The 16,408-nt window shown below is 40.7% G+C and overlaps 2 protein-coding genes across 2 annotated transcripts; one reads left to right on the top strand and one right to left on the bottom strand.

The window, feature by feature from the left end:
• Positions 1-2,862: 2,862 nt before the first annotated feature.
• tubb2b (tubulin, beta 2b) lies at positions 2,863-5,849 on the top strand. Its single transcript, XM_049578807.1, has 4 exons — positions 2,863-3,010; positions 4,252-4,360; positions 4,457-4,567; positions 4,675-5,849. The coding sequence occupies exons 1-4, from the start codon at positions 2,954-2,956 to the stop codon at positions 5,733-5,735; spliced, it is 1,338 nt and encodes a 445-aa protein (XP_049434764.1). The 5' UTR covers positions 2,863-2,953; the 3' UTR covers positions 5,736-5,849.
• A 260-nt stretch (positions 5,850-6,109) lies between these two features.
• On the bottom strand, positions 6,110-12,691 carry bcl2l16 (BCL2 like 16). The gene is made up of 4 exons (XM_049578850.1): positions 12,470-12,691; positions 10,680-10,900; positions 9,976-10,578; positions 6,110-6,641 (listed from the first exon to the last, which is right to left on the bottom strand). The coding sequence occupies exons 3-4, from the start codon at positions 10,456-10,458 to the stop codon at positions 6,513-6,515; spliced, it is 612 nt and encodes a 203-aa protein (XP_049434807.1). The 5' UTR covers positions 10,459-10,578; positions 10,680-10,900; positions 12,470-12,691; the 3' UTR covers positions 6,110-6,512.
• Between the last annotated feature and the right edge of the window lie 3,717 nt (positions 12,692-16,408).

Raw genomic sequence — 16,408 nt, 5'->3', positions numbered from 1 at the left:
ACAGGAAGGCAGTCTGCAGCTTCAGCTCTGCATCTATGCTCTCTTCAAAACCATGAAACCCCACATATAGAAAAAGTAATTTTAGCTCACTGAACACAGGAGCTGCTAGTCTACCGCTGCTTCAATCAATTAGTTAGTTTGTGTTTTTGTGTCACTTTGGTGAATCTAAACTAACCACTTTAAGACACACAGTAACAACAAAAACATACGTCAATGGAATTCGGCTTTGAATTAAGCAACAGCTTGCTCCCTGTTGGTAATTGTTGTTGGACAGAAAGGGAAAATAGTGAAATTACTCTTAATGCAGCATACACTTAAAGCCATATTGATTGTTTTAGGTGGGACTTTTTTTAGGTGGCTAAAATGGGGTTGCCACCTTGGATTTGTGAAAAAAAAGGGACACTCGACCAAATGTTTGAGGCAGAGGGCTCGGCCATTATTAACAGTTCAGACTGACCAATGAACATGAAGTTCGGACATAGGAGACCAGATTTACCATCATTACATGTCCTTCTATGTGCCTGTATTTTATATTAATTTTTATATCAATGAAAAAAACAAATCTGTGTTACTAAATTCTTACATTTTTACATGTATCTCAGCATAGCAAGTTGGAAGTTGACATATTCTGCCATATATGAGGAGGGGAGACTCTCTGGAATCTGGTAATATAAGAACCATGATGGTGGGACATTCTGTCACTTCACAGCTGTCCAAAACATGTGGTTTGCGCCAGGCGAACATGATTGCCAGTATTTTTTCATTATTGCAAGAAATTCCATTGACTCATTCACAAGTCAAAAATGTGTTTTATCTGAAAGAAACATGCAATATTTACATCTAAGATCATAGACAAATAGTCAACAAAGTGCAATGATGTCCTCCAAGATAATAATAATAATTTGCCACTTTGTTTGCAGGGTGCACAAAGGTAAGTACACTGGTCTTGTCATACAAAGTTTAATGAAGTGTCAACTGGACAATATGGAGATAGGCTATTTGCATCTTGAAAGCTGGACTACAAATGTGGATAGACAGGGAGAAACACATGCAAGCCTAAGACGTGGTAAGATACGATATTTCTCACTATATGAAGTGACTGATAACAGGATCTGTATAATGGATTGTAAAGAAATTGATAAGGATTTTATTTGGTAGACACTTGATCTGGATTTATAGTGTGATGGGATGACAGCACAATGATGTGTGTGGTATCACTGGAAAGCTCTAGTCCTGCGCTTTCGCGTGATATGGCATTTCTGTGCAAGCCTGCATTCGCGAGTAATCCATCCAAGAGTAATGTGTGTGCAAAGCTGTATGAAAGCTTTGTTATACATAATTTTAGTGTAACTTTATCATTTTTTTCGCTGTGAAAACATTCGGAAAGCTACGATTCTGCTGTTTCACGTGATATGCGTGGCTTCTCGCTATGACGCACGGTCACAGAGAAAAACCATAGAGAAGAACAGGTGTGAATTTGGGCCCATAGGGTTAAATATAAATGGAAAAAATACAAATTAAAACATGATTGGATGTGCAAATATACTAAGTGAACTGTTAGGACTTCCCACAGCTCCTCTTACCTCTTTGTTGTCTCTCTGACACAGATGTTCTTGAGGCTGTTGCACTGATTCTGGATGGACTCCTTGGCCTGCTGCTGCTGCATTTTCCCCAAAAAACGGGACAAATTGTGTCCCGGGAGAGATTTTTTTTCCCCAGGACAGCTGATGAAAAAAGAGAACAGTTCTGGGAAAAATGGGACGGGTGGCAACTCTAGGCTAAAATACATTTTGTTGCTGCTTCACATCAGTAGATTGCTTAGCTTCTGTGTCAGCCTGATTCTCCAAAATGGGGGGTTGCTGACTGACATACTGTAGGTAATATAGGCTATTGACTATGGATAAGTATCTCCCACTAATCCACTTCAAAAAAATCCAGACTATCCCTTTAAGAATTCACCATGCCTCTGAAAGATGTTTTGAGGTGTATAAAGCTGACTCTGACAGGTTTAAAACCTACATTAAGATGGAAGAAAACACTTTACACCACAGCCGATTTTACATCTGCCAGGGAACTGCAGGGCTGTTTTTGGTTGCCTGCCTTGTTGATAGTGTAGTCGGCCTAAGCCTATGTTCAGTGTTCACCTAAAATATAACCATTCCTGTAATATAACTATTATTTTCTTTACTTTGAAATATTTTCACACAATGTTTCCATTTAACACTTTGTAATATGATGCTATTACCTAATGGCTGAAATCATCAAGCATCGAGCTTTTTGTTCCAATCTGTTCATCAGCTAATTACTAAAATGAGCTACTGAAAGGGGAGCTAAGCTGGCAAACTAGCTGCTGGAATGGGAATCTGTAGACTCTTGGGCCTCTGAGGCACATGACTGAAAATTATGATTGAAACCACGCCAGTCATGTCCAGCTGTGTTGCGACAGTTTCCGCTAGTGAAACTTCTGCTAAACTGAACCATTGTATTCTGTTTGTCAGCCACGTGGACTGTGGCTTACTAGCAACCAACTGTGATTGCTGTCTTATAACCGGACAAATCAAAATATTTCACTGTAATCGAGGAAGTAAAAGGTTTCAGTGCCTGTTACAGACGCCAACGTGCGGCTGTGAAAAGCAGAATATTATCAGTGTCGTATTTCTACTCCGCCATCATGAGTGAAGTAGGCCAACGTCCACAGACGACGTTAGTCACACGTTTGACATGAATATGATTGGCAAGAGGATTAGACCAATAGCGGATAGGCATTTGAACATTTGATTGGTTTAAAATTGTGTCTGTCAAACATGCTTGGGCAAATCAGCCAATCCAAATTCGCCATGAGGCGTAAAGGGCGGGTCTGGGTGTAGTATAAAACCAAGGGTTCAAGCACTGCGTGCGCACATACAAGAAAGGCAAAGTCATTCAGCTGTCGACTCTACCTCCACAAAGAAAAATGAGGGAAATTGTTCATCTTCAAGCCGGCCAGTGTGGAAACCAGATTGGTGCCAAGGTTAGTAAAACCTAAACTTGTTTTATTTAGTTATAAATGGAGTTATTTTGTTGGGAAACACCGTGTACTCTGCTGTAGAAGCCGATGCTTTGTGCCCGGACGCGTCGCAGAAACCACACCCTCGAAATATGAACGTGTCCTACTTACGAAAACTGCCGTTTAATGTTAAATTTAAACTAATGACGACTTTGGACGTCTTTAGGGCCGTAATTTGTCGAAGTGTAGACAGCTTTAAACAATTACAACTTTTTTTTTGACGTGTCGTAAAATGTATGTTGAAAAATTGTAAGTTCTGACCGCCTGTTGTAGTTAACACATTAACTTAAACCTTTAGTTATCCGTTTTAACATTGTTATGCGATTTCCGTTTGCGCACTATTGGCTTAATATCGCCATTGTTCGTTTGCCAACAAGTACTGCAATGCGGAAAAAAGGAAGTGGGCATTGTCTATTAAGAAAGGAAAGCAACGTGATTTTTTTTTTTTTTTAATAATGTACTTCATTTCATATGAACAGTAACGTTAATCCGGTACGATTGTAAAAGTATACCCCACCCCTTTTTTTTTTTATTAAGGGTAACGTTACTGATTTTGTAACATTTCCCGGCTCACTGAGGCCTACTTGGCAATGCCTTTTGAATTGCGCCCGGCTTTTGCCTTAAGTAGGCGGTCTTGGCGGTTAGTGACGTAGCAGGAATTTTCAAATTCGTAACCCCTGAGTCGCAGCCAATAAGGGGGTCGGACCGCGCGCGCGAAGGCAGCACGGCGGGAAATAAAGTTTGAACTCAACCTGAATTATAATAACATTAAATCATTCATTTCATTATGTTGTTGTAGGCTACTGTCATTACCGTCAGTTCTGCATCTCCTTCTGTCTCATTGTGTCATGCGGATTACTGTTAATTTATCATGTTGATCTGTTCTGTACGACATCTATTGCACGTCTGTCAACCTGGAGGAGGGATCCCTCAGTTTCTCTTGAGGTTTCTACCAGTTTTTTCTCCCGTTAAAGGATTTTTTTGGGGGGGGGGGGTGTCCTTATCTGCTGCGAGGGTCCTAAGGACAGAGGGATGCCGTATGCTGTAAAGCCCTGTGAGGCAAATTGTGATTTGTGATATTGGGCTTTATAAATTTGATTGAAACTCTGGCATCCCAAGTAAAACAGACCCGCATCATGAATGAATGAATGTTGTCATTTGATCTTAAGAGCTAACAAAGGTTTGCATTCTTTGTCTTGATTCAGTTTTGGGAGGTGATCAGTGATGAGCACGGTATCGACCCAACTGGTACATACCATGGTGACAGTGACCTGCAGCTGGACAGGATCAATGTCTACTACAATGAAGCCTCAGGTCAGTCTTAAGCAGCCCTGATTAGTTTTTTTTTTTTTTGTTTGTTTTGTTTTTTTAAATTTGATTATCCCTAACCTCTTACCTGTTCATTTATAGGTGGTAAATATGTGCCCCGTGCTGTGCTGGTGGATCTGGAGCCAGGCACCATGGACTCTGTGAGATCTGGACCTTTTGGCCAGGTTTTCAGACCAGACAACTTTGTGTTTGGTAATTTTAATTTTTTCTAATTTTTTTTTCTCTGTGCACTTAAGATCAGAAAATTTCTCATTGTGCACCAAAAAGTGTGATGTTTAATCTCAATTCTTGTATTGCAGGCCAGAGTGGTGCAGGCAACAACTGGGCTAAAGGCCACTACACAGAGGGCGCAGAGCTGGTAGACTCTGTCCTCGATGTGGTGAGGAAAGAAGCAGAGAGCTGTGACTGCCTTCAAGGCTTCCAGCTCACACACTCCCTGGGCGGTGGTACAGGCTCTGGTATGGGCACCCTGCTCATCAGCAAGATCCGTGAAGAGTACCCCGACCGCATCATGAACACCTTCAGCGTGGTGCCTTCCCCAAAAGTGTCAGACACAGTTGTTGAGCCCTACAATGCCACTCTGTCAGTCCACCAGCTTGTAGAAAACACAGACGAGACCTACTGCATCGACAATGAAGCTCTGTACGATATCTGTTTCCGCACCCTCAAACTCACAACCCCCTCATATGGTGACCTCAACCACTTGGTCTCTGCCACCATGAGCGGTGTCACCACCTGCCTCAGATTCCCTGGACAGCTCAATGCTGACCTGCGTAAGCTTGCTGTAAACATGGTGCCATTCCCCCGTCTGCACTTTTTCATGCCAGGCTTTGCACCCCTCACAAGCCGAGGCAGCCAGCAGTACAGATCCCTCACTGTGCCAGAGCTCACCCAGCAGATGTTTGATGCCAAGAACATGATGGCTGCCTGCGACCCACGTCACGGCCGCTACCTGACGGTGGCTGCCATCTTCCGTGGCCGCATGTCAATGAAAGAGGTAGATGAGCAGATGCTGAACGTGCAGAACAAGAACAGCAGCTACTTCGTTGAATGGATCCCCAACAACGTGAAGACCGCCGTCTGTGACATTCCTCCCCGTGGCCTCAAGATGGCTGCCACTTTCATCGGCAACAGCACAGCCATCCAGGAGCTGTTCAAGCGCATCTCTGAGCAGTTCACAGCTATGTTCAGGCGCAAAGCTTTCCTCCACTGGTACACCGGTGAAGGTATGGATGAGATGGAGTTCACTGAGGCAGAGAGCAACATGAACGACCTGGTGTCTGAGTACCAGCAGTACCAGGATGCCACTGCTGAGGAGGAGGGAGAGTTTGAGGAGGAGGGTGAGGAGGAGCTGCCCTAAATGTTAACACTTTTCCAAAGCTCTGCTGTCAAATTGTTGCAGTGAAATGTTATAAGTCCTTTCCAGTTTTCAGTGTTCTGTCCATGTTAATAAAAGTTCTTCTGCATATTTGAAGTCTGGCTTAGTGGTTTTTAATGACTTGGTATATTTTGATACTGAGATGATAGCTGAGGTGTTTTTAATTTGGCACAAATAACACTAAGTGTAATTGTAAAATTACTGTTTAAGAAATGATGCTAGCTGTGAAATACAATATCAAATTCAGCAGTGATACATAAGCTTGTCTTGTGCAGTGTATTTGAAGTAAATTTTAAAATAACTGGTTTCAAATGTTAATACTGTGGTCTGAAAACAACTGGCAGACCACAATATGGTTTATCACAATGTCTTTAATAAACATTAATAAAGCAGAAGTAGAGTACATGCCAGTCTGCTTTGTAATCCTGCCTGCATATAAACTTGATATACAGCAGACATGGAGGTCAGAGCAGAGTGATTCATACCAGAAGTTAATGTATTTCTGTACAAACATTGTAAGCTCAGTTTTCACCCACGTGACTAGGAATGGCTGAAATGCTGCTTACATCAGACTGCCATAAGGTTGTACATTGGCTATCACCAGAACATTAAGTTTGCAGTCGGTGTGATTTGTTCAAATCCTTTATGAAATATTTAATGATTGAGAATTACAGACTGTAAAGTACATCTGCCAACATTTTCATGTAGTAGCTCAGCTTTGGACAGTTTGTGGTTGCGGTCACTAGGTGGTAGTGTTGGCTAAGTCATTCTTTTCCACAAGCAGTAGGTGAGGATGCCAATGGCCAATGCCAGCAGTGTCCAACAACACACTTTCTTCACCTGGCTCTCCAAGCCCTGCTTCTCTCCAAAGCGTGACACAAAACCAGTCTGTCAGAAACAAATGATTAAAGGTTAAAATTAAGTTAAACACTTAAGTACAATACACTGTGATAATATATCCCAGTCAAAGGATACAACATAAAGACCCCAAGCAAATAGTATTTTGAGAGCATCTTTCTTCTTTAGTGCACTAAGACAGTGGTCATATATCACTAAGGGTAGTGATTGCTAACCTTGGGTCCCAACTCCCACTATGGGTCACCAAAGCTTCACAGGGGGTTGCAAGGCCTTGTTGATTAAGAGGTATAAGAAAACTTTTTAAATATACAGAAGGCCTGTACCTCAGCATTTCAGTATTTTCTGTTGAATTTATTTGATTTTTTTTTTTAATAAATTAGATTATTCATCAAGATATGTAAAAAATACATGAACAAGGCCATAGGTTTTATTTCAACATTGAGAGGGAGACATGAAATGGGTTTGGGGGTCCTCCAACAGAACATTTTGAGCATCACACTTAATTTTGTGCATTCTGGTGACATGGTTTGGGAACATTATGAGTTTTTTGCACCAATTTATGGTGTTAATGTCTTTAACTCTGTCAAGATAAAAGCCCCCTGCAACTTTTATGTTTTACTGGGGGTGAGCACGAATGTGCGCTGTAAATATTGAAGGGGACATGTCCCCTGTGTCACTTAGTCAGTTAACTCAGTCATAGAGAAGGTTCCCTGGAGTTGTTGTTGGGAACTACTAATTTAGGAGAGAAAAGCAGTATTTAAAAGAGAGGGCTGTCTACAAATGAGGGTTCATTAGTGTGAACTCTCACTGAATTAAGTTCTATTTCAGTGGGAAGGTCATGCATTTTCTGCCAGTCACTCAGGAAGGCTCATGGAAAAATATTTGTAGCTTTGGGTAGGGTCAAAATTAAAAAACAAACAAAAAAACAGCCAAACCCTCCCCTGATAAGTACAAAACAGTCCCCAAAGCCCCATTTCCACTGAGCAGTATGGTACAGTTCTGTTGAGTTCAGTATGCTTTTTGTCTCTTTTCACTGTGAAAAGTTGTGGATGGTACCAATGGAACCATTCCATACCGTCCACATATTTGGTCACCTCTCTGTTGGGGTACCTAGATCACAGATCCAGTACTAAAAGGTGGAGCTGTGAACACTGCAGCCTGTAGATTGATCAATAGAGAATGGTCAGTCTTGCTCAGAGCAGAGTTGTGGCTGGTTTTGTAACCACTGTTCATACCTTGGTAAGTTTTATGAGTAAACTATGGCTATAAAAATAAAGGATAAAGGATAAATAAAGGAAGTTTCAGCTGTAAACTGAGCAAAATGACTGAGTTGAATGAGTTGACTGCCGGCAACTTTTAAGGTGTAATGTTTACTTGCAATGTTACTCAAGGCATGAGTTGATGACGTAAATCCATCAACACACCTTAAACTTTAATATGACAACTCTGACCATTTCTTTAATTTAATGTTGAGGTTTGTTGTCTCAGACTTTAGTAATGAGTTGATCTTTACACTTTTAAAAGTATATAAATAAATATTCCATTGAGAGAGACACTCACTTCTGCCTGTTCATTTTGTTCTGAAAATGTTCACATGCAACCGAGTGCTGTGGACGACAAATGAGATTCAGACTGATAAAGGAGGAAACACAGTGGGTGCTGCATGGAGCAGTGAGTAAAAACAACCCCACGTAAATTTAAGAGCACTGTCTGCGGTGGAAACGCTAAACATACCTAGGCTCTAGGTACCATGTCTGAAGGGTTACTTTTGGCACAGTGGTACTCTACCAAAAGTGTTTGGTGGAAATGGGAAATATGGGAAATACCAGTGTCCAGATATAAAGGGATCTGACCAAAGCAGACCTGCTATACCCTCTTGTCCTTCAGAGGGCCGAGGGGACAACAAACATGAAAAATTCTTGTGTGCAACCCTGAGTTTCTTCACAAATTCTGGATTTGTCAAAATTAATAGATTCTTGTAAGCAGAACTAGTGTTTAAAAGGGCAGTCCACTGATTTTACATGCTAAAATGAATGTATTATTCACATGAAGTACTTCACAGCCTGTACACATAGCTGCATCATGTCCTCTGAGACACCTGTGGATTGACATTACTTGAGTGTTCTCTGCTTGGGTGTACAGACAATAAATAACAGATAACAGATGTTAAAACTAGAGCCATGGAATTTACAGATATGGGCTTTTACCAGGCTCTGATGAAAGACGCTACCAAGAAGTGTAGGATCCAGCATTTTTGGAGCGTGGCCCTTACAAGGGACTTAAAGGGTATCTGCTGCTTCAATTTAAACCATTCTTTTTAAAATCTGCCTCTCACATGACTCTGATGTGCAATACTAAGTCACTGCAGTGCCCCTTAAAGGGAACAGGGGTTTTCCTGTTGTTTGACATGATGAAATGGCTGCAGGGTTTTGAGTTAGTTATGTAAAAGTGTATGGTATGTATGATGATGATGATGATGTATGGTGTATGTACGGCACTATGGCTACATATGTTTAAAGTAGGTGGATGCTACATAAAGAAGAGGTGGGATCAAGTCATTGTTTTGAAAGTCACTAGTAAGTCTCACACCTTTGCACTCAAGTCCCAAGTTGAGACTAACAAGTCCCAATATTAAGATAGTTTTGAGTCCTAAACAAGTCGTAATGCACTCCTCGGCATATCTAATGCCACTTTAACAACAGAGTAATCATATATTAAATTCATAAAAATCATGATTAGTTTATTACTTTTTAAAAAGTTACTTAGCTGTTAAGCTAACATTAGCTAAACATTAGCTTGCTAATTATGTTAATATGAGCTTCAGTTTACTACTCTTTGTGCAATTTCACATTTCGAATGACAGACTTTATTGCATCTCTGTGGGTTTTTTTTTTGACCCACATGTTTTGCATACTGCCATCTGGTTTTTTTATTGAACACCGCATAGTTTCTGTACGCAATGAGATTATCTTTGGTGGCATTTTGTCCAACTGATGCTCAGTAATATAATGTTAGCTCTTTGTGGTTCTCTCCTACAACTTGATTCAGTGCTGTCAGACTAGTTCAAACAAAATGGATCTGGGAAATTAAGTGTTGACTTGCTGAGAATGAATAGAGTTAATGTTAGTTGATTTAGGAAATGAAGGGAAATTAATTGATTCATGGCACACTTTTTTAATAGCTTGAGGGAGGGTATCAAGTCACGAGTCATTGGTGATTAAGTTGAGTCGAGTTGCAAGTCTTTTTGATTTTGGTAAGTCAAGTCTAAAGTCATCGAATTTGTGACTCAAGTCTAGCTGACGTCATGTGACTCGAGTCCACACTTCTGACATAAAGTTAAGAGCATCCACTTGTGTTATCTTACCCATCCTCCCTTGTCTCGTATCTCAGGGCAGATTACCCTCTCTACATAGGCCCCCACACACTCCTTCAGCTGAGGTAGGACCACCACCATTCTTCTCTCATGGCAATGCAGAGCCATCTGGCCAGCCAGCACATATACTGACAGCACTGCACTCCAGGACAGCTCTCTGCGCCGCCCCCCAGTGACGGGGGGAAAGAAGTGCTCATCCAGGATACTCATGAGCATGGGGCAGGCTGTGTTCTCTGTCACATCCTGGAAGACACGAGGCCAGCGCCTGAAGAAGATGGGAAAGCGGTTGAAGAGCTCGTCTCCGGCGTGGCGCAGGGCTGTGGTGCAGACTGTAGGAGCAGGACCCATGGTGCCATCTGCCCCTCCTGTGGTTACATAGTCTATGTAGTCATGGGCCATCAGAAAAGCCTCTCTCACCAGCGGGTCAGGACTGTTCAGGCCCAGTCTGGCCCCTGGCACCTCTGACTGACACATGGTCACTTCTAATTGCCTCTTCACTGATTACCAAGATGGATTGTCAGTAGGACACAAATAACAGCTCAACTGCCAAGCAATCTCTACGGCACATCAGTCTGTCATTGTGGTGTGAGGATGCTGTAGATGTAAATTCATAAAAATCAAAGTACAGAAAAGAGGGATGTAAACATGCATACTGCAGTCATTTTTAGTGAGGAAATAAAATATTCATAACTCACCTCATCTTCGCCTTCACCACACACCAATTATAAAGAAACAGCAAGCAGGTGAAAGATTGTTGGGGTCCAGAGAAGTGTTTCTGTACGTGTTGCACTCAGACTGTGTCACCCACTCCCCCTACCAGCTAAATATAGAGCCCGTGTTGGAAACTGACACTGATCTCCAACCTCGTATGCACAGACATGGCCATCCTGACACACAGCCCATTCCAACACAAGAGCTAGAGCCAGATAAATAGCACACAGGAGAAACATGTTAGCTTTACAAAGACCAAACAACCAAAGGCAATAAATGATGTTGATCGGTTACAGCTTTCAGTGAGCTGTTCACATCATGCAGATGATGAATGCAAAGAGTTATGACTTTGTGACTTTTCCCACACTAAAACTTAATTTCTGTTCCACTTAATTCATTGTGTCTGTATTCTGAGCATTTAGCTGGTATCATCTTTCTGATCAAATCTTGCAGTTGTGAGCCCTAAACAAAATGATGATTTAGCTGTCATAACCTGATGAGCTTATTCTCTTAGCATTGAGTCTTTCAAACTATTTAGAATACAAATTTGGTTTTAAATTATCATATGTATTAAAAAACACTTTCTCACATAGCTCCAGTCATGCAGATAGTTTTGATTTTAGTTGTCCAGCTTTTGAGAATTTTTTTTAATGTATGTTGTATGTATGTTTTTAATGTAATGTTTTTTTTTGTTTGTTTTGTTTTTTAATTAAAGGGCTATAGTCACTGTGAACATGATTCACTCACTTCTAAACCACAACTATCATCTCTTTTTTTCTAAGTGCAAAATATCAGACATCATACAACAACCTGACATATTATGATTCATTATGGTCAGTCTGTTGTCAAGCAGAGAATTGTTGAAACCAGAAATAGGAAGTATGAAAATAATGAGTATGAAAAAACATAAAAGTAAAATTATGTGCATTATGCTTCAATTTTTGTACCAGTATGTAAAATATTTAAAAAATACAAAATATGTGCTATATGCTGAGTGTGTAAAAAATAAAAAAAAGTGCTATGCTACATTACAATGTCTAAAACTAGTATGTAAAGTTTAGAAATCAAAAAAAAAAGGCATTATGCTACAATGTACAACACAATGTCTACATGAATATAAATAAGATTAAGAAATATTAACAATATGTGCATCAGAATAGGGCACAAGGGCAATTCAAAGTGCTTTACAGAACAATAAAATGTAAAACATAATAAAGGATACAGAAAAGAGCAAAGAGAAAAAACAAAGATATAAAAGGTAAAATTAATTACTAAATGATTTACATTTTTTTTTAAATCACCATTAAAAATAAGGTTGCAGTCATATGGAGTAAGCAGTGTAAAAGAAGGAATGTTTTTAGCTTTGACTTAAAAGTAGTCAGGGCTTGTCTAACATCATTTGGGAGGTTATTCCAGGTTTGTAGTGCATGATAACATAATGCTGCTTCACCCTGTTTTGTTCTGACTCTTGGGGCTGTCAGTAGGCTGGCCCCAGATGTCTTCAGGGCCCTGGAAGGTTCATATGTCACAAGCATGTCAGAGATATATTCCGGCGCTGAACCACAGAGTGATTTAAACACAAGCAGCAATATTTTGAAATTGCTTCAAAACAGTACTATCGGTGATCAAACAACACTCAACCAGCTCCAAACATCATACCTTATTGAAATCAGGAAACATCACCAAATAAAGCCATATGAAACGTGAAAGTTGTGATCCCACTTTCTAGGCGGTATATCTCAGCCAAAAATAGTGGTAGGAGTGAGACTCTTACCTTTTATAAACCAGCTACGTGCCCGCTAACAGATCCGACTGAGATCGTGAGTAATCCTTTAACTTTTCCCCTCGAAAAACGGCATGACATGACTTGTCACCACTCATCGCGATTTTGGACTTCGTATGTTTAGGCTGCTCTGGTGCGAAATCCATAAGGAATAAAAGAAAAACGATGCCAGATTCAGCCAAGAGCTTCCTGAATCCGGTCAAGGCTGTTAAAGAGAAGGCTGAGACACGGGGTCAAACATGGGGGGAATGCACATGCGCAGTAACATCTGGTCTGCACTTACTCACTGTCACCCTCCTAATATGAGACTGAATAATGATCTTTGTGGTTGTTTTTGTTTGTTTGTTTGTTTGCTTATACACCTGCCAATAGTGATGCGTGTGTTGACAAGCAACCCGCAGGTCGGGTGGGGCGGGTCAGAAAGTGACAGAGCAGCGTTCTGAGTAAGTTAGAAATAACTTACAGAACCACACACATACACACACACATACACACTGGTCATTCTTTGTCAGTTCACAGAATTACTCTGTGGCAGCAAATATGTCGTTTAATTGGATTTATTTTATTTTCTTCTGCCTCTTGTTAATACAGATTTCTCTGCAGCATCTGGCCTACAGTACCTGGGGTCCGTTTCACAAAGCAAGTTCAACAAACTCTGAGTCTAATCCTGAACTCTGAGTTGATCTACTCTGAGATAGAAAACTCTGAGTTTCCGGTTCCAGAACAGCTGATTTGAATCAGTTTAATCAACTCGGAGTAGTTTCACCTGGAGTTAAGCGCGTGCACCACAACTATAAAAAGCCAGCATCAATGGAGCCCCGATTCGACGAGTCACCATGGCAACGGGGAAGAGGAGCGCTGCGTTTTTCACCCCACTAGAATTAGAAATCTTAATGCGCTCATACAGCGAGTTTGCACACGTTTTCAAAAAGAAGTGCAACACTGCTGCAGCTGCAAAAGAGAGGGAGACGGCGTGGGAGAACATTGCTGCTCTGGTAAATGCGCAAGTTTAAATGTAGTACTTTGCAATCACACTAATATTACAGGGGAAACTGCTTGAATAGTAGCCTATTAATTTATTTCATTTAGGTGCAATCACGCGGGGGAGAAGCGCACTTGGCAGCAGTTTAGGATGAAATATAAAAAATATTGTTCAAACAGACCTCGGCATAATCTCATGGGGGTACCTCATTTTGATCATGTTTTACATTGTAAAGTAAATATTAAGTGGCTGTTTGACTGTGCAGTTGTTTTATCCCCAACATAATACTGTTTTCACACACATAAATGTGTTCTCATCTATATCATGTTCTGTTAAATAATTAAGCCTATTTATACTAACACAGACTTCTACTCAGCCGACAGAAAGAAGGCAGATGCCGTAAAACGAGCACACTTTTCTGACCGCCCTGCATACAGTTGTCTTACTCAAGTGCTCAGCGTCTCCGACATTGTATAAAAAAAACTTCCATTTGCAAAGAAACGCAGCACATTTTTATACAGTCGATGAGCGCAACACACAATATCTGCTGTGATGTGAGAGCATGACTACGATTGGTAATGTTGCAAATGTAAGGACGGATTAGGTTGTGTATGTAGATGATGGACTGTGACGTGAAACGGTACAGCTCAAAAAGATAATTGTGTGGAAATGCTAGAACATCTATGAGCGGTCTGATAACCATCTCTCGACGAATATTTAATTCTCTGCGCAGTAATGCTGCACCTTCGTACGGGATCGTTATCAAAAGGACATGCCATGTTAGTGAAAAAAGTTGCCACATACTGTGCCTGATGGACTTCTAATATAGCCTACTGACTCTGATTTTTTAAATGATTTTTTAAATGACAGATGGCAGAACTAGGCTACGGCAAAACTCGCCTGCTGACTGAATGAATGAGGAAATCAAATGGCGTGTGTGGCTCTGAAAGAGGGCGGAGACAGAGAGAAACTCGAGGTTCATTGACAAAAACCTGGTCCCGACCAGGTTAGGTTCATAGAGTCTGTTACTACGGTAACTGACCGAGAGCTTAAGTTACCTCTCTCTCTGAAACAGGCTAGAGTTACCCCTCTTTCTCTGGTTTGAGTTACCTCCCTTTTTGAAACGGAAAACTCAGAGTTTCCCTCATTTCAGGGTTAACAGACTCTGAGTTTTCACTAAACCTGCTTTGTGAAACGGACCCCTGTTCAGCACCTCGGACAAACAAACAACAACAACAACAACAACAACCACAAAGATCATTATTCAGTCTCATTACATTTGTGGGAAGTTATTACAGTTTAGATTTTCACCTTCCCACATATGTAATAATTTCCTGCAAATTTACATTTGTGGAAAATTGTGTGTTACGTTTGTAGTAGGCAGCTGCTATTACGTTTGTGGGAAATTTATTACATTTGCGGGATTATTACATTCAAAGCTGCAGATTTGTATTACGTTTGTGGTTTATTACATCTGTGGGCTGTTATTACATTTGAGGGTGTAACAGACCGCCTCCAGCTAGTCCAGAATGCTGCTGCCAGGCTTCTGTCCGGATCTCATAAGTTCACTCACATCACTCCAGTCCTGGCATCCTTACACTGGCTCCCTGTTAATTTCAGGATCCAGCACAAGATTTTAACCATCACTTACAGAGCCCTCCATGGTCAAGCACCTGCATACTTGACGGATCTGGTGTCCTTTCACTGTCCTGTCAGGTCACTGCGGTCTGCTGAAGGCCACCTACTTACTGTCCCTCACACAAGATTAAAGACGAAAGATGATAGAGCCTTTAAGGCTGTTGCACCAAAATGGTGGAATGCACTACCTCATGAGCTGAGAGCGGCCTCTTCCGTGGACATTTTTAAAAGGCAGTTAAAAACACATCTGTTTAGGCATGCGTTCCATTAATTGTCCATTTTATCATCTCTGTATTTCGCTGCACTTCACTTTTTGTGTGTGTGTGTGTCTGTGTGTATTTTGCATTGTTTCTGTTATTGTATTTTTTGTATTTGAACTTGTGAAGCACTTTGTGAGTCCTCTCTGTGAGAAGTGCTATAGCGTTAGCACTAGTCGGCTGCCACGCTAACATTCCTACTCTTCTCCGTGAGTCTGGTGGGCTCACAGCTCCGGCTCACGGACAAGAGTAGGGACATTAGCGTGGCAGCTGACTAGTGCTAACGCTAACAGGAAAGCAGAGAAATAGCTAAACACAGCAGAGACTGAGAGTGAGTGAAAGACATCGCTAACTGCTAAACTAAGCCAAACTAAGCTGGCTGTTTTTTGGCTAGGTTTTATTTCCTCGCCCCTGTGGCGAGTGAATCTGCCTGATCTGAAATCTGAAACCGGGGCTAATCGGTGCTTCCTCCTCAGGCTCCACTTCACTCAGCTGCCAGCACAGCCAGTTTGTTAGCCTCCGCTTGCTTCCCAGCTCGTGGGTATGGGGTGCCATTTGTAAAGTGTCTCACGCTGAAAATAACATCATCATTTTGCCACATTTAGCTTCAAACAATGTTTAAAAAAGTATTGTGATTTTTTTAACGTCACCTTTTACCACATTTACAGCAATATTTGTTAACTTAGAAATAGTTAAATCTAAATATTAAATGTGGCACCTAAATGTTAAATGTTAAATCTAAATATTAAATCTAAATCTAAATGCTAAATCTAAATCTAAATATTAAATCTAAATCTAATTCTAAATGTTAAATCTAAATGCTAAACATAAATATAAATATAAATGTTAAATCTAAATATTAAATCTAAATCTAAATGTTAAATCTAAATGTTTTGGGTGAAACTAAATATTTAGCTAATATGCAAATTCACACTGCCGGTCACTGGAAGTACCAAAATAAAAGCTCGAGATGGTCAGACTGTTTATAGAATCAAATAACGAATTAAAACCAACTTATCGGGGGAAATGGACACTTGAACATACATTAGCGTG

Source organism: Epinephelus fuscoguttatus, linkage group LG6 (assembly GCF_011397635.1).
Source record: "Epinephelus fuscoguttatus linkage group LG6, E.fuscoguttatus.final_Chr_v1".
NCBI lineage: Eukaryota > Metazoa > Chordata > Actinopteri > Perciformes > Serranidae > Epinephelus > Epinephelus fuscoguttatus.
The sequence above is the reverse complement of the archived record's forward strand: the minus strand, read 5'-3'. Positions and strand labels throughout refer to the sequence as shown.

What these genes read in the sequence shown, in the direction of transcription:
- tubb2b (XM_049578807.1), top strand. Translation starts at nt 2,954, where the DNA reads ATGAGGGAAATTGTTCATCTTCAAGCCGGCCAGTGTGGAAACCAGATT. An exon ending in CTACTACAATGAAGCCTCAG is followed by an intron (nt 4,361 to 4,456) that starts GTCAGTCTTAAG and finishes GTTCATTTATAG; the next exon opens with GTGGTAAATATGTGCCCCGT. An exon ending in ACCAGACAACTTTGTGTTTG is followed by an intron (nt 4,568 to 4,674) that starts GTAATTTTAATT and finishes CTTGTATTGCAG; the next exon opens with GCCAGAGTGGTGCAGGCAAC.
- bcl2l16 (XM_049578850.1), bottom strand. Translation starts at nt 10,458, where the DNA reads ATGTGTCAGTCAGAGGTGCCAGGGGCCAGACTGGGCCTGAACAGTCCT. An exon ending in TACGAGACAAGGGAGGATGG is followed by an intron (nt 6,642 to 9,975) that starts GTAAGATAACAC and finishes TGTTTCTGACAG; the next exon opens with ACTGGTTTTGTGTCACGCTT.